The 17,372-nt window shown below is 58.3% G+C and overlaps 1 protein-coding gene across 9 annotated transcripts; it reads left to right on the forward strand.

Annotated features, from left to right (window-relative positions):
* Positions 1-550: 550 nt before the first annotated feature.
* Positions 551-16,015, forward strand: RPS6KL1 (ribosomal protein S6 kinase like 1). 9 transcript variants are annotated; one of them, XM_081830197.1, is made up of 13 exons: positions 752-1,914; positions 2,025-2,300; positions 3,495-3,619; positions 4,490-4,582; positions 10,468-10,515; positions 10,905-11,037; positions 11,873-12,481; positions 12,877-12,966; positions 13,133-13,215; positions 14,275-14,370; positions 14,626-14,732; positions 15,586-15,695; positions 15,836-16,015. In XM_081830197.1, exons 1-12 carry the CDS (start codon positions 1,875-1,877, stop codon positions 15,656-15,658), a joined length of 1,773 nt encoding a protein of 590 aa, XP_081686323.1. In that variant the 5' UTR covers positions 752-1,874; the 3' UTR covers positions 15,659-15,695; positions 15,836-16,015. The 9 variants fall into 9 exon arrangements, 8 of the variants coding, with proteins under 8 accessions (XP_030897617.1, XP_030897620.1, XP_081686325.1 ...); XM_031041757.2 differs by lacking the exon at positions 752-1,914 and adding an exon at positions 551-669 and having other exon boundaries at positions 2,012-2,300; positions 15,586-16,015; XM_031041760.2 differs by lacking the exon at positions 752-1,914 and adding an exon at positions 553-629 and having other exon boundaries at positions 2,012-2,300; positions 15,586-16,015.
* Positions 16,016-17,372: the final 1,357 nt, after the last annotated feature.

The raw sequence follows: 17,372 nt of genomic DNA on the forward strand, positions 1-17,372 counted from the left end.
CAGCATCTCGTTCCTCTTGCATAGTCGTGTCTCAGTACAGAAATATTAAATAGTTGAACGAACGAATGAAATAATGAATGAGAAAAGTCCCAGAAGTGGCATGCATGTTTTCTAGTCGACCTAGATTTCTTTTTTTTTTTAAATTATTTTTAGAGAGAGAGACAGAGAGTGCCCCAGTGCGAGCAGGGGGAGGCGCAGAGGGAGAGGGAGAGACAGAATCTCAAGCAGACTCCTCGCTGAGCATGGAGCCCTCCCAGAGCTGGATCGGGACCCTGAGAGCATGACCTGAGCTGAAACCAAGAGTCCCAGCTCAACCGACTGAGCCATCCCTGCGCCCCTAGTTGGCTTCGATTGCGGAAGCAGGCTCTCCCGCAGCCCTAGGTGATTATGGACCGCCCCCCTTCCCCCTTCACTCCCTCTCCCAGAGTCCGGCTTTGCGGATGCTGGGGCTTTAAGGGCCGTCAGAAACGGAGCCGGGTGCTGATTGGCGGTTTATTCTAACGCTGGAGGATGAGCTCATCCGCAGCCAATGGCCAGGCTGCACCCGGCCAGGCCCCTGCACCTGGCTGGAGGGCGCAAGGCTGCGGGGTGGTGCACGGCCTCCCGCGCGAGGGGCGGTGGCGGCAGGAGTAGGTCCGACCGCGCGGACCGAGCTCCTGGCTCGGGCAGGTACGGGGTTTGCCCGGCTCCTCCTCCGGGCCCCGGTCCTCCAGGCGAGGGCGGCCCCTCCTCTCACTCCCCCAGCTTCCCTCGGTCCCACCGCGCCGGGACTCGCGGGCTGGGCGCTCCGCTTCCCGGGTCCAGGCGCGGCCCCGCAGTCCTGCCCCGGGGGACCCAACTCGGCGAGGTGGCCCGGGCCTGACTCGAGCAGCCCAGCCGCTCGGCCTTGGCGCCCGCCCGCCCCAGCACAGGCCTCCGAGCTGCGGGTCCCGGGTGGCTGGGCGGAGCAAGGAGGGTGCGGCTTCCCTCTCTCCTTCCCTCCACCCCCTGGCCGCATCCTGGCCGGAGTTCAGCTTCCCGCTGGCCTGGGGGATGTCGGTTTCCCCCCCCGCCCCACTCCCCATCCTGTTCTATCTATTCCCTCTCTCCACAGAGGCAGAGGTGACCTAGTCTTGGAAGTTCAGGCCCTGCCCTTCTCAGCGGGGCCTGCGAGAACACAGGTGCCACTGAGGCTGGGGGCGGAGGTGTAGGGGCCGCTCTGTGAACCTCTCCAGAGCCCTTTCCTTTCCTGAAGCCACTGCTCTTATCCCCTTGACCACTTTTGTCACACACTGCTCAGGGAGCAGCTGCTGCTAGGTCCTTGGAGGCCACGTGGCCCCCTGGCTTACTCAGACGGAGCCAGGAGAGTGCCGCTGCCTCCCTGGGGCCGGGTTGGCTCTGCCCTCCTTCTCCTACGTCGATCCAGAATCTGTCACTCGGTCATTTCATTTGCCCACAGGTTTAAGGCCAGGCCTTGTGCCTAACTCTCTGCCAGGCTCAGGTCGGGTGGGGTTGGGGGGGCGGTCCTCACTTGCTGACCTCGGCACCAAAGGGAATTAAATAAGGTGGGGGCAATCTCTCCTGTTCAGGGAGGTGCCACTGAGCTGAACCCTGAAGGATAAATGAGATTCCTGTAGGAGGAGTATGACCAGGAGAATAGGCAGGATGGAGGGAACAGTGTGAGGAACAGCCTCGGTGTGTGGCCAACATATGTTTACATGTGCTAGACACTAGTTTGTGAGACCCCAGGAAGGCAGTTCTGCATCACAGATGTCCTCAGCTCTCTCCAGTGCTCAAGAAATACCTGTTGATGTGAATTTGAATTGAAAGGAAGAGCCCTGAGCGTGTTATTATTCTATTATCACCATTTAGAAAAGGTCTGGCCCCGTAGAGGGATGTTACCCGCACTAGCTCTGATCCCTCCAGCCCTTGGAGGTGAATATTAGTCTCCCAGTTTTCAGCGGAGGAAGCCAGGGTACTGATGGGCTGTTGTTCGCCGCCGGGGCCTCCCCAGGGCGTCTGTTGATTTCAGGTCACCGCCACAGGGCAAGCAGCCATGAGCCTGGTGGCCTGCGAGTGTCCCCCGGGCCCTGGCCTGGAGCCTGAGCCTTGCTCCCGAGCACGGTCCCAGGCCCGCGTGTACCTGGAGCAGATTCGCAACCTGGTGGCCCCCGGGGCCCCTGACGTGACCAAGCGCGACTACCTGGTGGATGCAGCCACGCAGATCCGGCTGGCCCTGGAGCGCGATGTCAGTGAGGACTACGAGGCAGCCTTCAACCACTACCAGAACGGCGTGGACCTGCTGCTGCGGGGTGTGCACGGTGAGGTCCGGGGGGCCAGGGGCGGGAGCTGCTGGGGCAGGGCGGGCTTGGGGCTCCCCCCCCATCCTCTGTCCGTCTGTGCTGAGTGAGCAGGCGTCTAGGCTGGCCCCGCAGGCCTGTGGCAAGGGCACCAAGGCCTGTGTGAGTGGTTCCTGTATGCCGGACCCTGGTCTAAGGGCTTTACCTGTATTAACTCATTTGAACCTCACAGTAATGGAAATGATTACATACGTTGTTGATGTCGTATATAGGAACTATTTTTATTCCTATTTTCCAGATGTGAAAACCGAGGCACCAGGCAGTTAAATTACTTGCTTAAGTTTCCATAGCTCTCAGTGGCAGAGCTGAGGCTTGAACAGTTGGGGATCCAGAGGCTGGGCGCTGACCCCGTACGTCCCTGGAGCGAGCGGGGCTCCTGTCCTGGGGGCTTGCATCACCAGGGGGGAGACTGATGACTTTAATGTTGGATAATTCCCTCTCTGGTGGGAAGAGCAATGAGGAAGAAATGAGGGGAGAAAAGAGGGAAAGGGACGCCAGGCTAGGCCAGCATAGGGTATTTTCTAGAAGTCAAAATGAAGGGCCATCTGGTGAGAGAGAGAGAGAGAGAGCAGCCTGTTTAGGGCAAAGTGGGGCATTGTGCCTGCAGGGGAGAGGCCAGGTGGAGACCCCTGAGGGCGGTGGGGGGGTAGGAGTCGGGCCCTGCTTCACACTTCCTCCCCCCTCACTCCCCCACCCCCGCCACGGAGCCCCGCCAACGCCGGGGCTTCCGACTGCCCAGTGAATCTGTTCCTCTTCCAATCCTGGTCCCCACTCCGGCCTTTTCACACTGGGTCTCAGAGAAGGCAGAGGGCTGTTCTCTGGGAGCTTCTGTCTCCTGCTCTGAAAACAGACCCCGGAATCCCCCTCTCTTCCTTCCCGGGGTGTGATGGCAGCCAGTGAGGTGGGGGGGTGCCACCTGTGACCACCGTTCCCAGCCTCTCCCCCCATCTTCCTTCTGCGGCCGCACCTGCCGGTCTCCAGCCCAGAGGAAGGCTGGGTGGGGAGGGGGGACGGGGGCGGGCAGGGCACTGTCTGCACACCAGCCTCAGAAGCAGGCGCTCTCTCCTGCAGAGGGCAGAGGGCGGGCAGCGGGCGCCGGAGCCCCAGCCCCCCCGCGGGGCCAGGGTGGGTCCTGGTGACTCCCTGACCCCACAGTCGACCCCAACAAGGAGCGATGCGAGGCTGTGAAGCTGAAAATTACCAAGTACCTGCGGCGGGCCGAGGAGATCTTCACCTGCCACCTGCAGAAGACCCTGGGCGGTGGGGCCGGCCCCGGCACGGTGAGGAGACCGCTCCCCAAAGGCCTGAGGGCTCTGGGGTGGGGAGGAGAGAGCGAGGTCCCCTGCCCCCCACGGGCCAGAGGGCTGTCACCTCCTGTCCTGGGCTGTGTGCGTGCCAGGGACAGGGCTGTCTCCCTGCCATTCTGCTGGCTCCCTCCGTCTCCCACACCCAACTAGTTCCTTCATCTCCGAACCCTTAGCACATCGTCTCCAGGCCAGTCTCACCCCCGCACAGGGTAAAACACACACGCACCTCCAGACTCTCATGCACGGCTCATACGCAAGCTCCATGTGTACACACTCCAAGTTTCCCACGTCTGTTGAAATTTGAATGGGTTGAAGTTTGGGTGAGCACAGTTGACCCTTGAACGGGTTTGAACTGCGTGGGTCCACTTATACTCGGAGTTTTTCGATAAATACACCACAGTGCTGGAAATGTATTTTCTCTTCTGCATCTTATTAGGCTGCTTTTCCCCAAAGCAGGTGCCCGAGCCACATGCCTGGGTCTTCCAGGCATGTTCCCTGAGACCCTCATGTCCCTGGGTTATTTCCCCACCCCTGGGAGCACCTGCCTCCTATGGGTGGGGCTTTCAAGACAGGGGATCTGAAGCCTGAGGACTCCCCTGGGCCTTGGAGGAGGGCTGGTGGGGGGCGCCGAGTGTAGAGGGCAGTGTGGTCACCTGGGACCGAGGGGGGGCCCTGCCAGTCAGGGCCAGCTTGTCTGCTCCCTGTGAGGTGGGTGCTCCGTGGACCCCAGTTCTGCCCCTAGTGCCCACTGCTCTTTTGGCAGCTGGGGAGGGCCCGGTGAGAAGGCAGTGCCTGAGGAGGGCTGGGCCCTGAGTCTGTGGGTTCTGTCTCCCACCTCTGCAGGGTTTCAGCAGCCTGAGGCTCCGGCCCATCCGCACACTGAGCTCTGCCCTGGAGCAGCTGAGGGGCTGCAAGGTTGTTGGGGTCATCGAGAAGGTGAGTGAGCTGACAGCCACGGTTTTGGTGCTGAAGGAGATGGGGCAGGCAGATGGGGGTGGTGGGGGAGGAGAAGGGGCTGGAAAGGGGTCGGAGGGCCCCAGGGGAGGAGAGTAGCTGTGTCCATTGGCTCCCCACCCTTCTCCCAGCCCAGCACACATCAGTCAGGTCCTGGAGAGGAAAAGGGGAACAGAAGAGGCAAATGGTCCCTTTTCCATAGCCTGGAGCTCAGACAGACAGCCACTCCCTTAGAGGCTCAAGACAGAAGCCGGAGAAGCAATGCCCAGGGCTCCCGGCCAGCGCACATGGCCCTGCTCACTCCCTCTCCCGCTTCCCACAGGCCCCCACCCACCCTCCCTCTGCACCCCAGGGCTGTCTCCAAGTCCTGCCGAGGAGTTCGTTTGGTGCAAGTGTACACTCCTCTCCAGAAGCCTGTCCTGCTGAGGGTCCCGGCCCCCAGAGGGGCCTCAGCAGCTCTGCCCATCCCCTCCTGCCCTCCCCCCCATCCTGACGCCGTCTAAGGCCTTTTCTCTTAATGTGGGGCAGGAAGGGAGATAGGAGCCGACATCCCAACTTGTACGGGACACTCCTCAGAGTGGGGGATCCAGGAGGACAGACAGTTGAGTCAAATGAGATCTGAGCCAATATTCGGTTGCCCTCTGCCCCAGCCCAGGCCACACCTGAGTAGTTGTTAACGTGGGTCTTTCTCAAATTGGCTGTTCATCAGAATCACCTGGGGAGCTTCCTAAATAGGGATTCCTGGGCCCCACCCCAGGCCCGTGGAGGCAGAATTTCCAGCGTTGAGCCCTGGCATCTGTAATTTAAACACTCATCGGGGGATTTTGCTGGGCCCGTGGCTCACAGAGGACGCCTGCTGCACGCAGTGTGGCCACAGCAAACCCCTTCACCTCCCCGTTGGTTTCCTCATCTGTGAGCGGGATAAGAATCCTCCCCCCCACGGGGGCATGTGGGAACTAAAATGAAATAACTTTTGGGAAAGGCCTGGCACACGCTGAAACATTTGATATGCGTTTGATGGCCCTAAATGCTAGTGACAAGGGGGGCGGGGAGGCGTGCAGGCTTCCCGTCCCCCAGCCGCGCTCCAGCTGCTTCCCCAGGTCCCTGGAACAGGCCCCAGTCTGTCAGCCAAGGCCCGGCCAGCTTCCATCTGCCTTCCCTCCAACCGCACTCGTCTGTGCGGCCCCAGCCAAGGACAGCGGCTCCCACAGACCGGCCCGGAGGGGACTGCCACCACCTTTTCCTCACGTGGGATCCCGCTGAACCGTAGGTGGTGTGGAGAGGGGGGGTTCCAGGTCCAACCAGTGTGGATTACAGGGAGTTAGAGTGACATGACTTTGTTTTTTTAATTATAGGAGTTTGCAGAGCTTTGGGGATGCAAATGTATACCATGAGTTTCCGAGAAGGAGGTCTGTGATAGAATTTCCCGAATTTGTTTGACCCCAGGACACGCGGCATATGCAAAGCAATTTCAGAATCCAGGATTCTGAGGCCTGTGCATATGGGAAGCACAAAATAAGGCCAAGCCCAACCATTCTGTTTTGAGATTCTTTCATTCCTTTTTTACCCTCTCTTGGGCATCCAGTTTACCTACTCCACCTCCCTCCTGAGATCCTGCTTCCCTTTCCTGTGTCATTTCCAAGTCGGGAACATCATCGTCCCCAAATTAGGAGAGATGTTAGGGCCCCTGGGCCCAGGTCCCTGCAGCCAGGCGCTCCATTCCGCAGCCCTGCCCAGGCAGATTCTGGCGGGAGAGCGGTGCCTGGCCAGCAGTCCTGGGGCCAGGGAGGGGCCAAGGGTCTGCTCAAGAAGCCTGGAGTGCCCCCGGAGATGCCCACTTGTTAGGTGAACTGGGCTGGGAAAGGGATCCCTAGGGGCTAAGGAGGTACTGGCAGGGGGAGGGGGTTACTGGAAACTGCGAGGTGGCGGGGAGATCAGGGACTAGATAGGTCTCTGGCTAGAATACCCAGGGGTTTGTTCTCAGGGAGCATGGGGGGCCTGAGAGATATCACCACATGTTTGCTGAGCCTCATGTAGGAGCCAGAGATGGGGAAGAAAAAGAAGGCCATCCAAGTTACTTCTTGTTTTTTTGGCTCGAACACACGGGTGTTTTTTAAAATTACCATTACTTACCAACATTTAAAAATTGGCAGGTTTCATATAGAAGTCCAGATTTCCTGCTTCTCCTGCAAAATTGGAAGATCTGGAAATGCTGGCTCACATCCTCACGTGGCAGCAAGGAGTCGGGGTGGGGGGGTGCCGGTTTTAATGGGACACCAGTCCTCTGGTTTGTTCCTGTCCCTGCCCTGCCCCCTTGGTTCACATCCCAGGCCCCTGTGGGCCTTGGAGTTGGAGAATCTGTTTGGAACTTTTGGATTTGGTTGCTCCATGAGAGAGTCCTCCTGGGGTTTTGATACTTTGGGCATTTTTAAAGAAAGTGTTAATGTGTTTCACCGAAGCTTTCATTGTTCCGTGTCCCAAGATCTCAGGGGGTATCTTTAAAAAAAAAAAAAAAAATTCCCTTTATGAAAAGGTGAAGTAGGGACACCCAGAACTACCTTCTACCTTCCAAATGGCAACATTCACCTGACATGAGTAAGGCACATTCTCATTTGCGAAACTGTTGCATTAAACCCTCTCAGTTGCCCTGGGAAAAAAGCACTAGGCTGTGCAGCCCCATCCACTAGTCATTAGCCACATAAGACTATCGAAGTTAAAATTAGTTAAAATTAAATATTCTGCTTCTCATTTACCCAACCATGTTTCAAGGACTTGTTGGCTTTTCGTATGGTTAATGGCTTCTGTATTGGACAGTGCAGACACATATTTCATGTTCCAATGAACAGTGCTGCACTTTATTTTATTTTTTTTAAGATTTATTTATTTGAGAGAGAGAGAGAGTGCAGGGTTGGGAGGAGGGACCCAAGCAGACACCGAGCTGAGCACAGAGCCCGGTACGGGGCTCTATCTCCCGACCCTGAGATCATGACCTGAGCCAAAATCAAGAGTCGGATGCTCAACCAACTGAGCCATCTAGGCGCCTTGGACAGAGCTGCATTTTTTTTTAAGATTATATTTATTTATTTGACAGAGAGAGCACAAGCAGGGGGAGCAGGAGCGGGAGAGGGAGAAGCAGTCTTCCTGCTGAGCAGGGAACCCTATGTGGGGCTCGATCCCAGGACCCTGGGATGTCCTGAGCCGAAGGCAGACGTTTAACCGACTGAGTCACCCAGGCGCCCTTGGACAGTGCTGCATTTTAATAATTGTCTTACAGAGAATGAAACAGGGGTTCATAAGGTCAAGTGACTAGCTAGTGTTCTGTCCCCCATAGCACTGAGCGAAAGAGGAGGGGGATTTTTTTGTTTGCTTACTTTAAGGGGAAAATGCCCCCTCTGCTCTTGAGATATGAAAGAGAAAGGAGTTTAAAACCATATATATATTCCCCACCATCCTACCTAGCTCCAAGATAATTGCTATTAGTGTTTTGGTCTATTTCTTTCTAGATAGGTAGATGTGTGCGTGCGCGAGTGTGTATTAAAAAATACATAAATATATATATATATTTAAACACACTTGTTCCAGCGTACTGATCAAGTTTTAAATCTGGCTTCCGGAGCCTTCACCGCTGGTGTTTTGGACTCTCTGAGAGGACCTTAGCCAGGACAAGGTGGTAGGGAATCCCAGTTGGCAAGGGACAGTGGGGAATTATCCAGGGTGTCAGTATTTGTGGGAAACTCGATTCTCCTAAATGACCCCAGAGTTTTCGGTCTTGCTTTTTCAAACATTGCACAAATTTGGTCAAGGAGCTGGGGTCGGGCTGGGTTCCATCTCTGGCTGTTGGAGGAGAGACCTCTGGCGGTCAGAAGGCAGGCATCACTGCTGCCTCCGGAAGGGCACTGACGGGGAGCTGAGACCGAAGGGAGGGCAGGTGCCATGGTCACCTGGCTGTGCCCCCCTTGCAGTTAGGTCTCCAGGGCTCTGGGGTCATCCCTGCCTGGCTTCAAATCCCGCCTCTACCGCTTTTTGGCAGTGGGACTATAGGTAACATAACCTCTCTGAACCTCAGCTTCTTCATCAATAAAAGGGGTCATTCATAACACTCACCTGGTAGGGCTGTGGGGCTAAAATTAAGTAATCTGTATAAAGCATTTAGCACAGAATAAGTGCTCTTAGCCAGCATGGGGCTTCCCTACGACAACGTCAGGGACAGTCAGTGCAGATTATCGGGGGAGGGCATGTGGCGAGGCAGGCGCAGGCGGCCGGTAGACGTGTCTGCTGGAATGGAGTCGTCCTCCTGACCTAAAGCAGGTACTACCGTCACCCCATTTTGCAGTTGAACAAGGTCCAGAGAGGCAGTGTGATGCGGCCAGTGTGGCAACTGGCGTTCTCCTGGCCTTTATAGAAACAAAGGGCCTTTTTAAATGTATTTTTTATTTTTATTTTTTTTAAAGATTTTATTTATTTATTTGAGAGAGAGAGAGAATGAGAGAGAGTATGTGGGGGGAGGGTCAGAGGGAGAAGCAGACTCCCCGCTGGGCAGGGACTCGATCCCGGGACTCCAGGATCATGAGCTGAGCCAAAGGCAGTTGCTTAACCAACTGAGCCACCCAGGCGCCCGGGCCTTTTTTAAAAAAGATTTTATTTATTAGAAAGAGAACAAGTGGGGGAGGGGCAGAGGGAGAGGGAGAAGCAGGCTCCCTGCGGAGCATGGAGCCCGATGTGGGGCTCCATCCCAGGACCCTGAGATCCTGACCCGAGCTGAGCCACCCAGGTGCCCATAAAGGGCCTTTCTATTTATGGCTTCAACAAACCAGTAATGAGGGAAGGTGGGCATTTGTAATTCCTGTTTGGTAGATGAGAAAATCAATTCACTTGCCCAAGATTTAAACCCAGTGCCCCTTTCCCACCCCGATCCTTGGATGCAGGCTTTGCCACTGCCTTGTGGCCTGGCTGGGTAGGGGGGGGTGCCCACCTGCCACCAAGGGGAGTGTCTGCAGGGCAGGCAGACAGCCAAGGAGTCACGACATCAGGGTGCTGGTCTTGCCCCCACCCTCACCTGGCCAAATCTTCTGCTTTCCTGCCCCAACACGCTCCTGCTCTCTCCTGTGGCTGGGGTCCACCCCTGCCCACCACAGAGATGAGTCAAGGGCCCAACTCCAAACAAGGCCCTGACCCAGCAATTGGCATGTTGCTGCCTTGGACCAAAAGCAACGGGAGAAGGGGGCTGTTCTCCAAAGACGCCTCCAGAGAGGAAGACTATTTAAAAAAGGGGAGGGGCAGGCAGTGGCAGGGACCCAAAGGAGCACGCCAAGCCGGTGTGTTCCTGGGCACGGCTCGGCCCATGGGTGACCTTGGGCTGCACTCTCAAAGCCTCAGCTGCTTCACCTGTAAAATAAGAGATCAGAGGCGGTGACTGGCTCTGAGGTCCCGCCCAGCCAGGACACCCTCGAACCCCGCAGAAGGGACCACGCGCCACGCGCGGATGAAGCATCTCTGACATCCCTGCACCGTGCGGGACTCTGGGAAGAGAGCTGACAGGGGAGTCCCTGCCCTCATATTGCTCATAGCCGAGTGGGGAGACGGGAAAGTAGACACAGTGATCGGGCTCCCTAAGGGTGAGCCCAGAGAGCACTGGAGACAGATTAGGGATCCCAGCCTGACCTGAGGGCTGGCACCGGAGTGAAAACTGCAGGTCTAACGAAGGGGGGGGTGAGGACAGGATTGATGTCAGCTCGTTGCGGGGCCAGGGGCACACACTGCACCACTACAGCCTGCCCTGGAGAGAGGAACCTGGGGAGCTGGGGCTCGGACTCTGGAGCCCCAGGAACTAGCCTGTGCCTTGACTGGTGCCTCCTGGACCTTGGCAGGTGCAGCTGGTCCAGGACCCAGCGACCGGAGGGACCTTCGTGGTAAAGGCAGGTGCCACTTAGTCCCCTGCCACCCTGCATCCCCCCCTGGAGCTTTCCCACCACTCTTGGAACCCCTGCCCTCTGGGGAACCTCCCACCCAGAATCTGTACCTGAAGCCCAGGCTCCCTCCAAATCTAAAAGCTGCTTGTTCTGCCCCTGAGCATGTCCCCCGCCTCCCAGACACACACACTGCCTCATCCTTGTTTCAGAGGGGTGAGGGCCTGGATTCTGTGGTGGGAGCAGGGGTGAGGGCCAGGTCAGGAACTGGGGGAGGCAGTTGCTCTTTGGGGTGGGTCCTAACCCCTATCATGTTTGCCCCTAAAGCCAGGCTAGGACATCCCCTCGCAGGGCACCGTCTGGTCTGTGCCCCACTGACCTGCCTGTCCTCCCCCCAGAGCCTGTCCAGGTGTCACGTGGCGAACCGGGAGCGACTGACCATCATCCCGCACGGCGTCCCCTACATGACGAAGCTGCTTCGCTACTTCGTGAGTGAGGATTCCATCTTCCTGCAGCTGGAGCACGTGCAAGGTGAGGGGGCCTCGGGGGTCCCCGCCAGCTCCTCAGGCCTCTGGCATGTCCTTTTTCATCCCCTTAAAATGCCAAGCACGAGGGGGGCGTCACTTGCACCAGACGCGCAGCGCTGAGCAGGGGACCCAGGTTTCCTGGGGAGGGTGGGGGGAGGATGGCAGATCGGGCTGGGGCAGGCCTCTGGGTGGCGCCAGGCGGGGGGCAGGGGACATCTGGAGGAGGAGGGTCACATCCTGGGCCATGAGAGGGCATTGATGCAGATGTCCCCGTTGTCACCATTTCCTCCAGTTTGGGCTCTTTTCATTCTTCTGGTCTGTGCCCATTCTTTGGAGTGGCCACAGGGGATGGTGGTGCCTGAGGCTGTGAGGACAGCCGCAGGGCCGTGGAGCACATATTTATCCATCACCCTATTACAGTGATTTTTTTTTTTTTTAATGAGGGACACATCCTTGGGTCATGACATAGAGTCATTGCAGGTCCATGCCTGGCCTTCTTTTATTTTACTTGCTTAAATTTCATTATACTGTTCTCCCTAAAAAGTAAAAAATTCTATTGAGCACGGGTGAACCTACCACCCAAACCACGGGCAGGAACAATAATTTACAACTCCCTTGGCGTTAAGCACCTTTTTGCGCCAGCTTGTGAGGCCGGGTCCCCTCTGGGTGGGTCAAAGGGAGAGCAGAGGGCATTCCGGGCTGAGGAGGGAGGGGGCACAGGTGAGATGTGGAAGAGAGGGGGCTCATGCTGGGTGGAGGGGAGGCAAGAGTTGGGGACGTGGTGTCCACACTCTTCTTCTCCCCTGTCCCCATGCTCACTGTGCCTCTGCATGGCCCAGGGGGCACGCTCTGGTCCCACCTGCTCTCCCAGGAGCAGCCCCAACAGTCTGGGGGCAGGTCTGGCTCCAGCCCCGAGAGGATGAAGGCTCCGCTCAACTCACCCCTCGGCCTCCAGACCCCAGCACTGCTCCCCCTGGGACCCACCTGCCTGCCAGACAGAATCCTTCGGGAGCTTCCACAGACTTCTCAGAGCCTTCCCCCAGCCAGGGAGGCCCCACCCATCACTCCCCAGAGAGAGGCTGAAGGTGACCCCTCCGCCAGGACCCATGCTTCCTGCCCTTTGGACCTTCTTAAGTCCCCAGGTGGCCGCCTGCACCTCCAAGCCAGGCGGCGACCTGGCCAGAGCTTGGACGTGAGGCCCTCTTGGGGGCTCCCTTGGGTTCATCAGGGGGCTGTCCGGGTGCTGGGGGCCTGTGGCCGAGGCAGAAGTCCGAGCCACCCCGTAGCAGCTAGGGCCCGACCGGGGTCTGGCCGGGGCGCCTGGAGGGTGAAGGAAGAGCAGGTGAAGCAGTGGGCGGCTGAGACCCTGCTCGCCCTGGAGGCGCTGCACCAGCAGGGGGTGCTGTGCCGAGACCTCAATCCCCGCAACCTGCTCTTGGACCAGGCAGGTAGGTGCCCGGGGCCCGGGAGGAGGGGGGATTAGGCTGTCCTCACCCCACCCCACCTCTCACATGGGGTCCCCAAAGCCTCCAGCCAGCGAAGGAGAGGTCTCCGAAGTTCAGGGGACCTCTGAGGTTATCTGCTGCTCCCTGCCTCTCCCCCTGGCCTCTTCACTCGGGACTCTGCCGAGTCTGGTTGGCCAAGGTTGAGCCTGAGCCTGAGTCCAAGGCGGCGGCTCCTAGGAAAACCTGGTTGTTTCTGGGCCTTTAGGGGACCAGGCCCTAGGGAGGCTCTGCCCAGTGCCTGTTGGGGGAAGCCCTGGAGTCCCCTCCCACCTCCTCCAGGACTACTAACCACAAGTTTTGTCCACCCTTTTCCCTCCCTGCACACACTGGCTGAGAAGGTCACATCCGGCTCACGTATTTCGGCCAGTGGGCAGAGGTGGAGCCCCACTACTGCAGGGAGGCCTTGGACAATCTCTACAGTGCCCCAGGCAAGAGCGGAGGAGGGGCCGGGGGGCCTGAGATCTTGGGTGCCGCTGTGGGTTGAGCCGTGGGCTAAGAATGACAGTGGGAAGGGGCCGTGTCTGGGTCAGAGGAGTAGAGTGGAGACCAGGCCTCTGGGGTGAGGCTGGGACATGTGTGTTCTTATTCCCCCAGAGGTGGGTGGGATTTCTGAGCTGACGGAAGCCTGTGACTGGTGGAGCTTTGGGTCTCTGCTGTATGAAATGCTGACCGGAACCGTGAGTAGCGGGACAGGGTGGGGAGTCCTGCTGGGTGTCACTGAGGGTAGGATAGGCTCGGCTTAGTCCAACCAGCCAGGGTTGGGGCTGAGGCTACCTGGTTCTCCAAGACCTGGCCGTTCCCTCCCCCGCAGCTGCCCCCGCAGGCCATGAGAGCCTTGGGAAGCCCCTCCCACCCAGGGCATGGACACGCCGAGCAGCCCCGCCCCACTACTGGCTATAGCTAGCGAGACTGCAACTTAGGTAAAGGAGTTGAGCTGGGCTAGTCAGGGAAGGGTTCCGGAGGAGAAACCCTGCGTGGTCTGGAGGGAGGGTGGAATTTGACACAACCCTTCTTCCCTGGAAGGCCACTGACTCATCCCCCCCAGCCGCTGCTCCCCACTGCTCCTTCCCCCCCCCCCCCCAACGGCCGTCGGGGCTGTAAGCTCCGGTTTTGGCTGAAGGACAGCGGCCTCTGCCCTCTGTGCCCCTCCCTGAGCTCAGCATCACATGTGGGGCTGGTGAGGCCAGGCAGCAAGGGCAAGGCCAGACTACAGTCGAGCAGGAGAGGACAGGAGCGGATGAAGTGGGGCCTGACGTCTGTCCTGGCGCCCTGTTAGCCCCCGACAGCCCCCAGAGCGGGGTTCTCTCCTCTTGGCCTCCCACCACTTCTCTAGCCCCCGGCCTCCCACCGGGTCGCGTCTTGCCGCTCTGCCTGAGCCCCAGAAGTCCCCGCTGTGCTCCAGTGGTGCTCCTGCCGGAGTGCCTGCCCTGATCGATGCTTCTGGCAGGCCTGGAGCCAGACGGACCTGGGTTCCAACCCTGAACTCAGCATAAAAGTCCCTTTACCTCCCGAGCCTGCTTCTTGCCTTTAAAATGAAGATGCCAGAACTTACTTTGAGGGTGGTCGTGGAAATTACGGATAAGGGACGTCAGGCATCTTCCTGGCATGCAGTAGCTTCAAAGCGAAAGACAACCGTCGTCCTCATCCCCACGGGACGTGACACAGGGGAAGGTAAATCCCGGCCGCCACGGGAGCGTGCACACACTGCAGGGTTGCCCCCCTCCCTGTCTTCCCAGGCCCTGTCGCAGAGCCACCCCTCAGGAATCCAGCCCCACACCCGGCTCCAGCTGCCCGAGTGGCTCAGTCGCCCAGCGGCCTCCCTGCTGACTGAGGTGAGCTACGGCTGGTCCAGAGGCGGCCGCTGCTTGGCGCGAGGTGGGTGCTGGGAGGGCAGAGCTCTGGCGTGAACAGCAGCCCCACAGGCTGGACGTCTGAGGTGGGTGCCGGGGGGGGGAATGGGAACAAATCTGTGTATGCTGGGGGCTGAACACCACCTGTCCCCCAGGTACCACTGGGAGTTCCGTGGGCCGGGAGGCTGGGGAGTGGGGGCCGGGCAGGCCTGCCAACCCCCCGGGCTTTTCCCCCAGCTGCTGCAGTTTGATCCTGCCCGGCGCCTGGGTGCTGGAGGCGGCGGTGTCTACAAGCTCAAGGCCCACCCCTTTTTCAGTACTACCCAGTGGAGCAAACTGGGGGGGTAAGAGGGGGCAGAGTGGGTCATGGAAGCTGCTGGACTAGTCTGGATCTTCTCTCCCCTCTGCCGCCCAGAGCTGGCCCGTCTAATCAGTGACCCTCAGGCAAAGGTGGCAGTTGCTCAGCGCCACTCTTGGGCACCATCGTAACCATCGCTACTGCCCAGAAGGGGCTGGGCATCCCCCAACCGGCTCTGGAGACCCTTTCTGGTCTCTGCTGAGGGGTAGATCCCACCCGGCTGGGAAGCTTGGACCCCTCCGCCCATCCATCCTCCACCCGTCAGTCAACAGCTCCCTGTACCTTGACCGCAGACCTGCCAGGCCACAGGGTGCCTTCCGCAGCATGAGCTCTGAGCTCCTGCCCGCCTGCTGAGTGAACGGCAAGGTTTCGTGACTCATGAGCGGCCATGTGCCCCACTGGGGACATCTCTGGAGACTCATCTCAGGATACTGGTCCACTGGCCCAGTGGACCCAAACCAGGGCTGCCCTGCCTGCTCATCTTAGCCGTGCAACTCAGCCTCTTCCCCCTCCCAGGCTATTCCTACACGGGGTGGGAGGGTGGGGGACAGGATGATCCACTCCCCAACCTGACCATGCCCTGTCTTATGACTTCAGACTGGAGAACAAAAGGCAGGCAGGAGAGAGAAATAAGGATAAGCATCAGGGGAGAGGAAGGCACAGCTCTGGCACTTAGAGTCATTCTGAAAACAGAATAAAGAGCTCTCTTCCCCAGCTAGCCCACCCGTATGGGAAGGGGAGTCTACCCCCTGGGCCCCCAGGCTGGAGCAACTACCACACTTTGTACCCATTACAATCCCTTCTCAGGCATTTGTCCTATTTACCATTTTGCATTTTAGTCTTGAGGGTCCATTCAATTCACCGCCCACTGTGACTTCACAAAACACTTGGAATGATTGCCTAAGCTTTTAGCCAGAAGCAAAATGTTTCTGGTCCCTGAAGAGCTGGGGTAAGTAGTTACCCCAAAGACAATCCCCTCCCCAAGTTTGGAGGTCCTCTGATTCCCCTCGGGGCTTATCCTGTCACTGGGGTGTGGCGCCTAAGAAGGAAATTTCCACCAGACCTCTGCCCCCAACTCCTTCCTTCCAGTGTCTCCACCACCACCAGGGGGCGCCTCCGACACTTCTCCAGTCTGGCTGTGAAGGTCCAACTCTAACTCTATGGGTAGAGACCAGTCCTGCAGAGGGCACACGGGGGGAACACAGCCTGCGCCTGCTTTCCCTGGGCCTTGCCCATACCCCCTACCCCCCAATAAAGCCTGCCATTGCCTATGGTGTCCTTGCCTCCTGAATGCAACCAGAGCAGCCCTGCCAGAAGGGAGAGATTGGAAGGCTCCCCCCGAGAAGCCCCATGCTACTCAAGAGTGAGCTTGGAGTCCCCTAAGAAGGTAGGAAGCAGGGCTGGTAGTGAAAGGCATGTCAGCCTGTGCCCCGCAGAGAAGCTGAGAGGAAAGGATGGCATGTAGGGGGCCCTGGGATCTGTGGGAAAGAGAGAAGTCCTAGAGGAGGGTCATGGTATCTGGGGGGGGAGGGGGGAGACAGGACACTAGTCTAATAATCCTCACAGTGACCCCGGAGATGGATGATGGCTCGCATTAAAGACCCTAATGCTAGGGCCCGGTGGAGCCTGTCCACAAGTCTGTCCTTTTGCTAAGTCAGGCCGGACTGCTCCCAACCACTGCCACACGCAGGCGGAGCTGCTTCTGAACTTCTGGGCCTCATCTGTGCGACAAACACCTGAGCATCTGCCCCTCTGCTGGGCCGTGAATACCGGTGTCCCAGCCCTTATGGGGCTAGTAATCCCTCCACTGGAGGTTTCCTAGAGAGAGCTTCTAGCACCAAGCCCAGGGCAGGTTGAAGTTCTGCCTTTCCTTGAACCCCTCCTCCCCCCCCCCCCCAATTAGCTCTAAGTTCTGCCCTCTGGAGCCACTTCGTTCCTGTGACAGACCTTCACCCAGACATGGCATCCCTGCAGGCCCAACAGGTGGGGGTGGTGTTTAAGCTCAGAAGCCATATGCCTGTCACCCACAGTCTAGGTTAGCTCCCAACCCTGCCTGCCTCCCTCCCCGACCCCTGCTCCCAGGGGGTGATCTACCCTCATCAGTGCTCACTGACCTCGGGCACCCTTGTATACATGTGGCAATCAAGTCCAAAATGCAAAATTGTCTAAGTTGCGCCCACCTCCTCAATCCACCCCAGAAACGCTCCAAGCCCCCACAGAAACGCTCGTCTGGTGGCGTTTGGGTCCCACCTTTTTGAAGCCACCGCGAAGTCTCTTCAAGAGCGTGGCCTGTCAGGCTGGAGGGGCTCACCAGAAGGAAGCCAGGCACGTTCCTGGCATGCGGACGGCTAGGGTTCCACCTGCTGTCAAACCAGTACAGTGGTAACTTCAGAAATCTGGCATCTCACAGGCTAACTCCCGGGACAGGCTGTGGCTTCCAAGCTCGGGACAGTCACAGTGCTGGGGCTGTGCACCGTGGGAACTAAAAGGAACGCAGAAGCAGGAACCTTTTGAGAACATTTGCCCTTTAATTTGCATTTAAAATCAGTTTCTTTAAATATTTCAGGTACAAGTTCTGAATAGCGAAGACAGAGTAGATGCTGCAGGCACTCAGTATCGGCTCCCC

Source organism: Leptonychotes weddellii, chromosome 9 (genome assembly GCF_054177405.1).
Source record: "Leptonychotes weddellii isolate Sample4059 chromosome 9, ASM5417740v2, whole genome shotgun sequence".
NCBI lineage: Eukaryota > Metazoa > Chordata > Mammalia > Carnivora > Phocidae > Leptonychotes > Leptonychotes weddellii.

What these genes read in the sequence shown, in the direction of transcription:
- RPS6KL1 (XM_081830197.1), top strand. Translation starts at nt 1,875, where the DNA reads ATGTTACCCGCACTAGCTCTGATCCCTCCAGCCCTTGGAG. An exon ending in GATCCCTCCAGCCCTTGGAG is followed by an intron (nt 1,915 to 2,024) that starts GTGAATATTAGT and finishes TCACCGCCACAG; the next exon opens with GGCAAGCAGCCATGAGCCTG. An exon ending in GCTGCTGCGGGGTGTGCACG is followed by an intron (nt 2,301 to 3,494) that starts GTGAGGTCCGGG and finishes CTGACCCCACAG; the next exon opens with TCGACCCCAACAAGGAGCGA.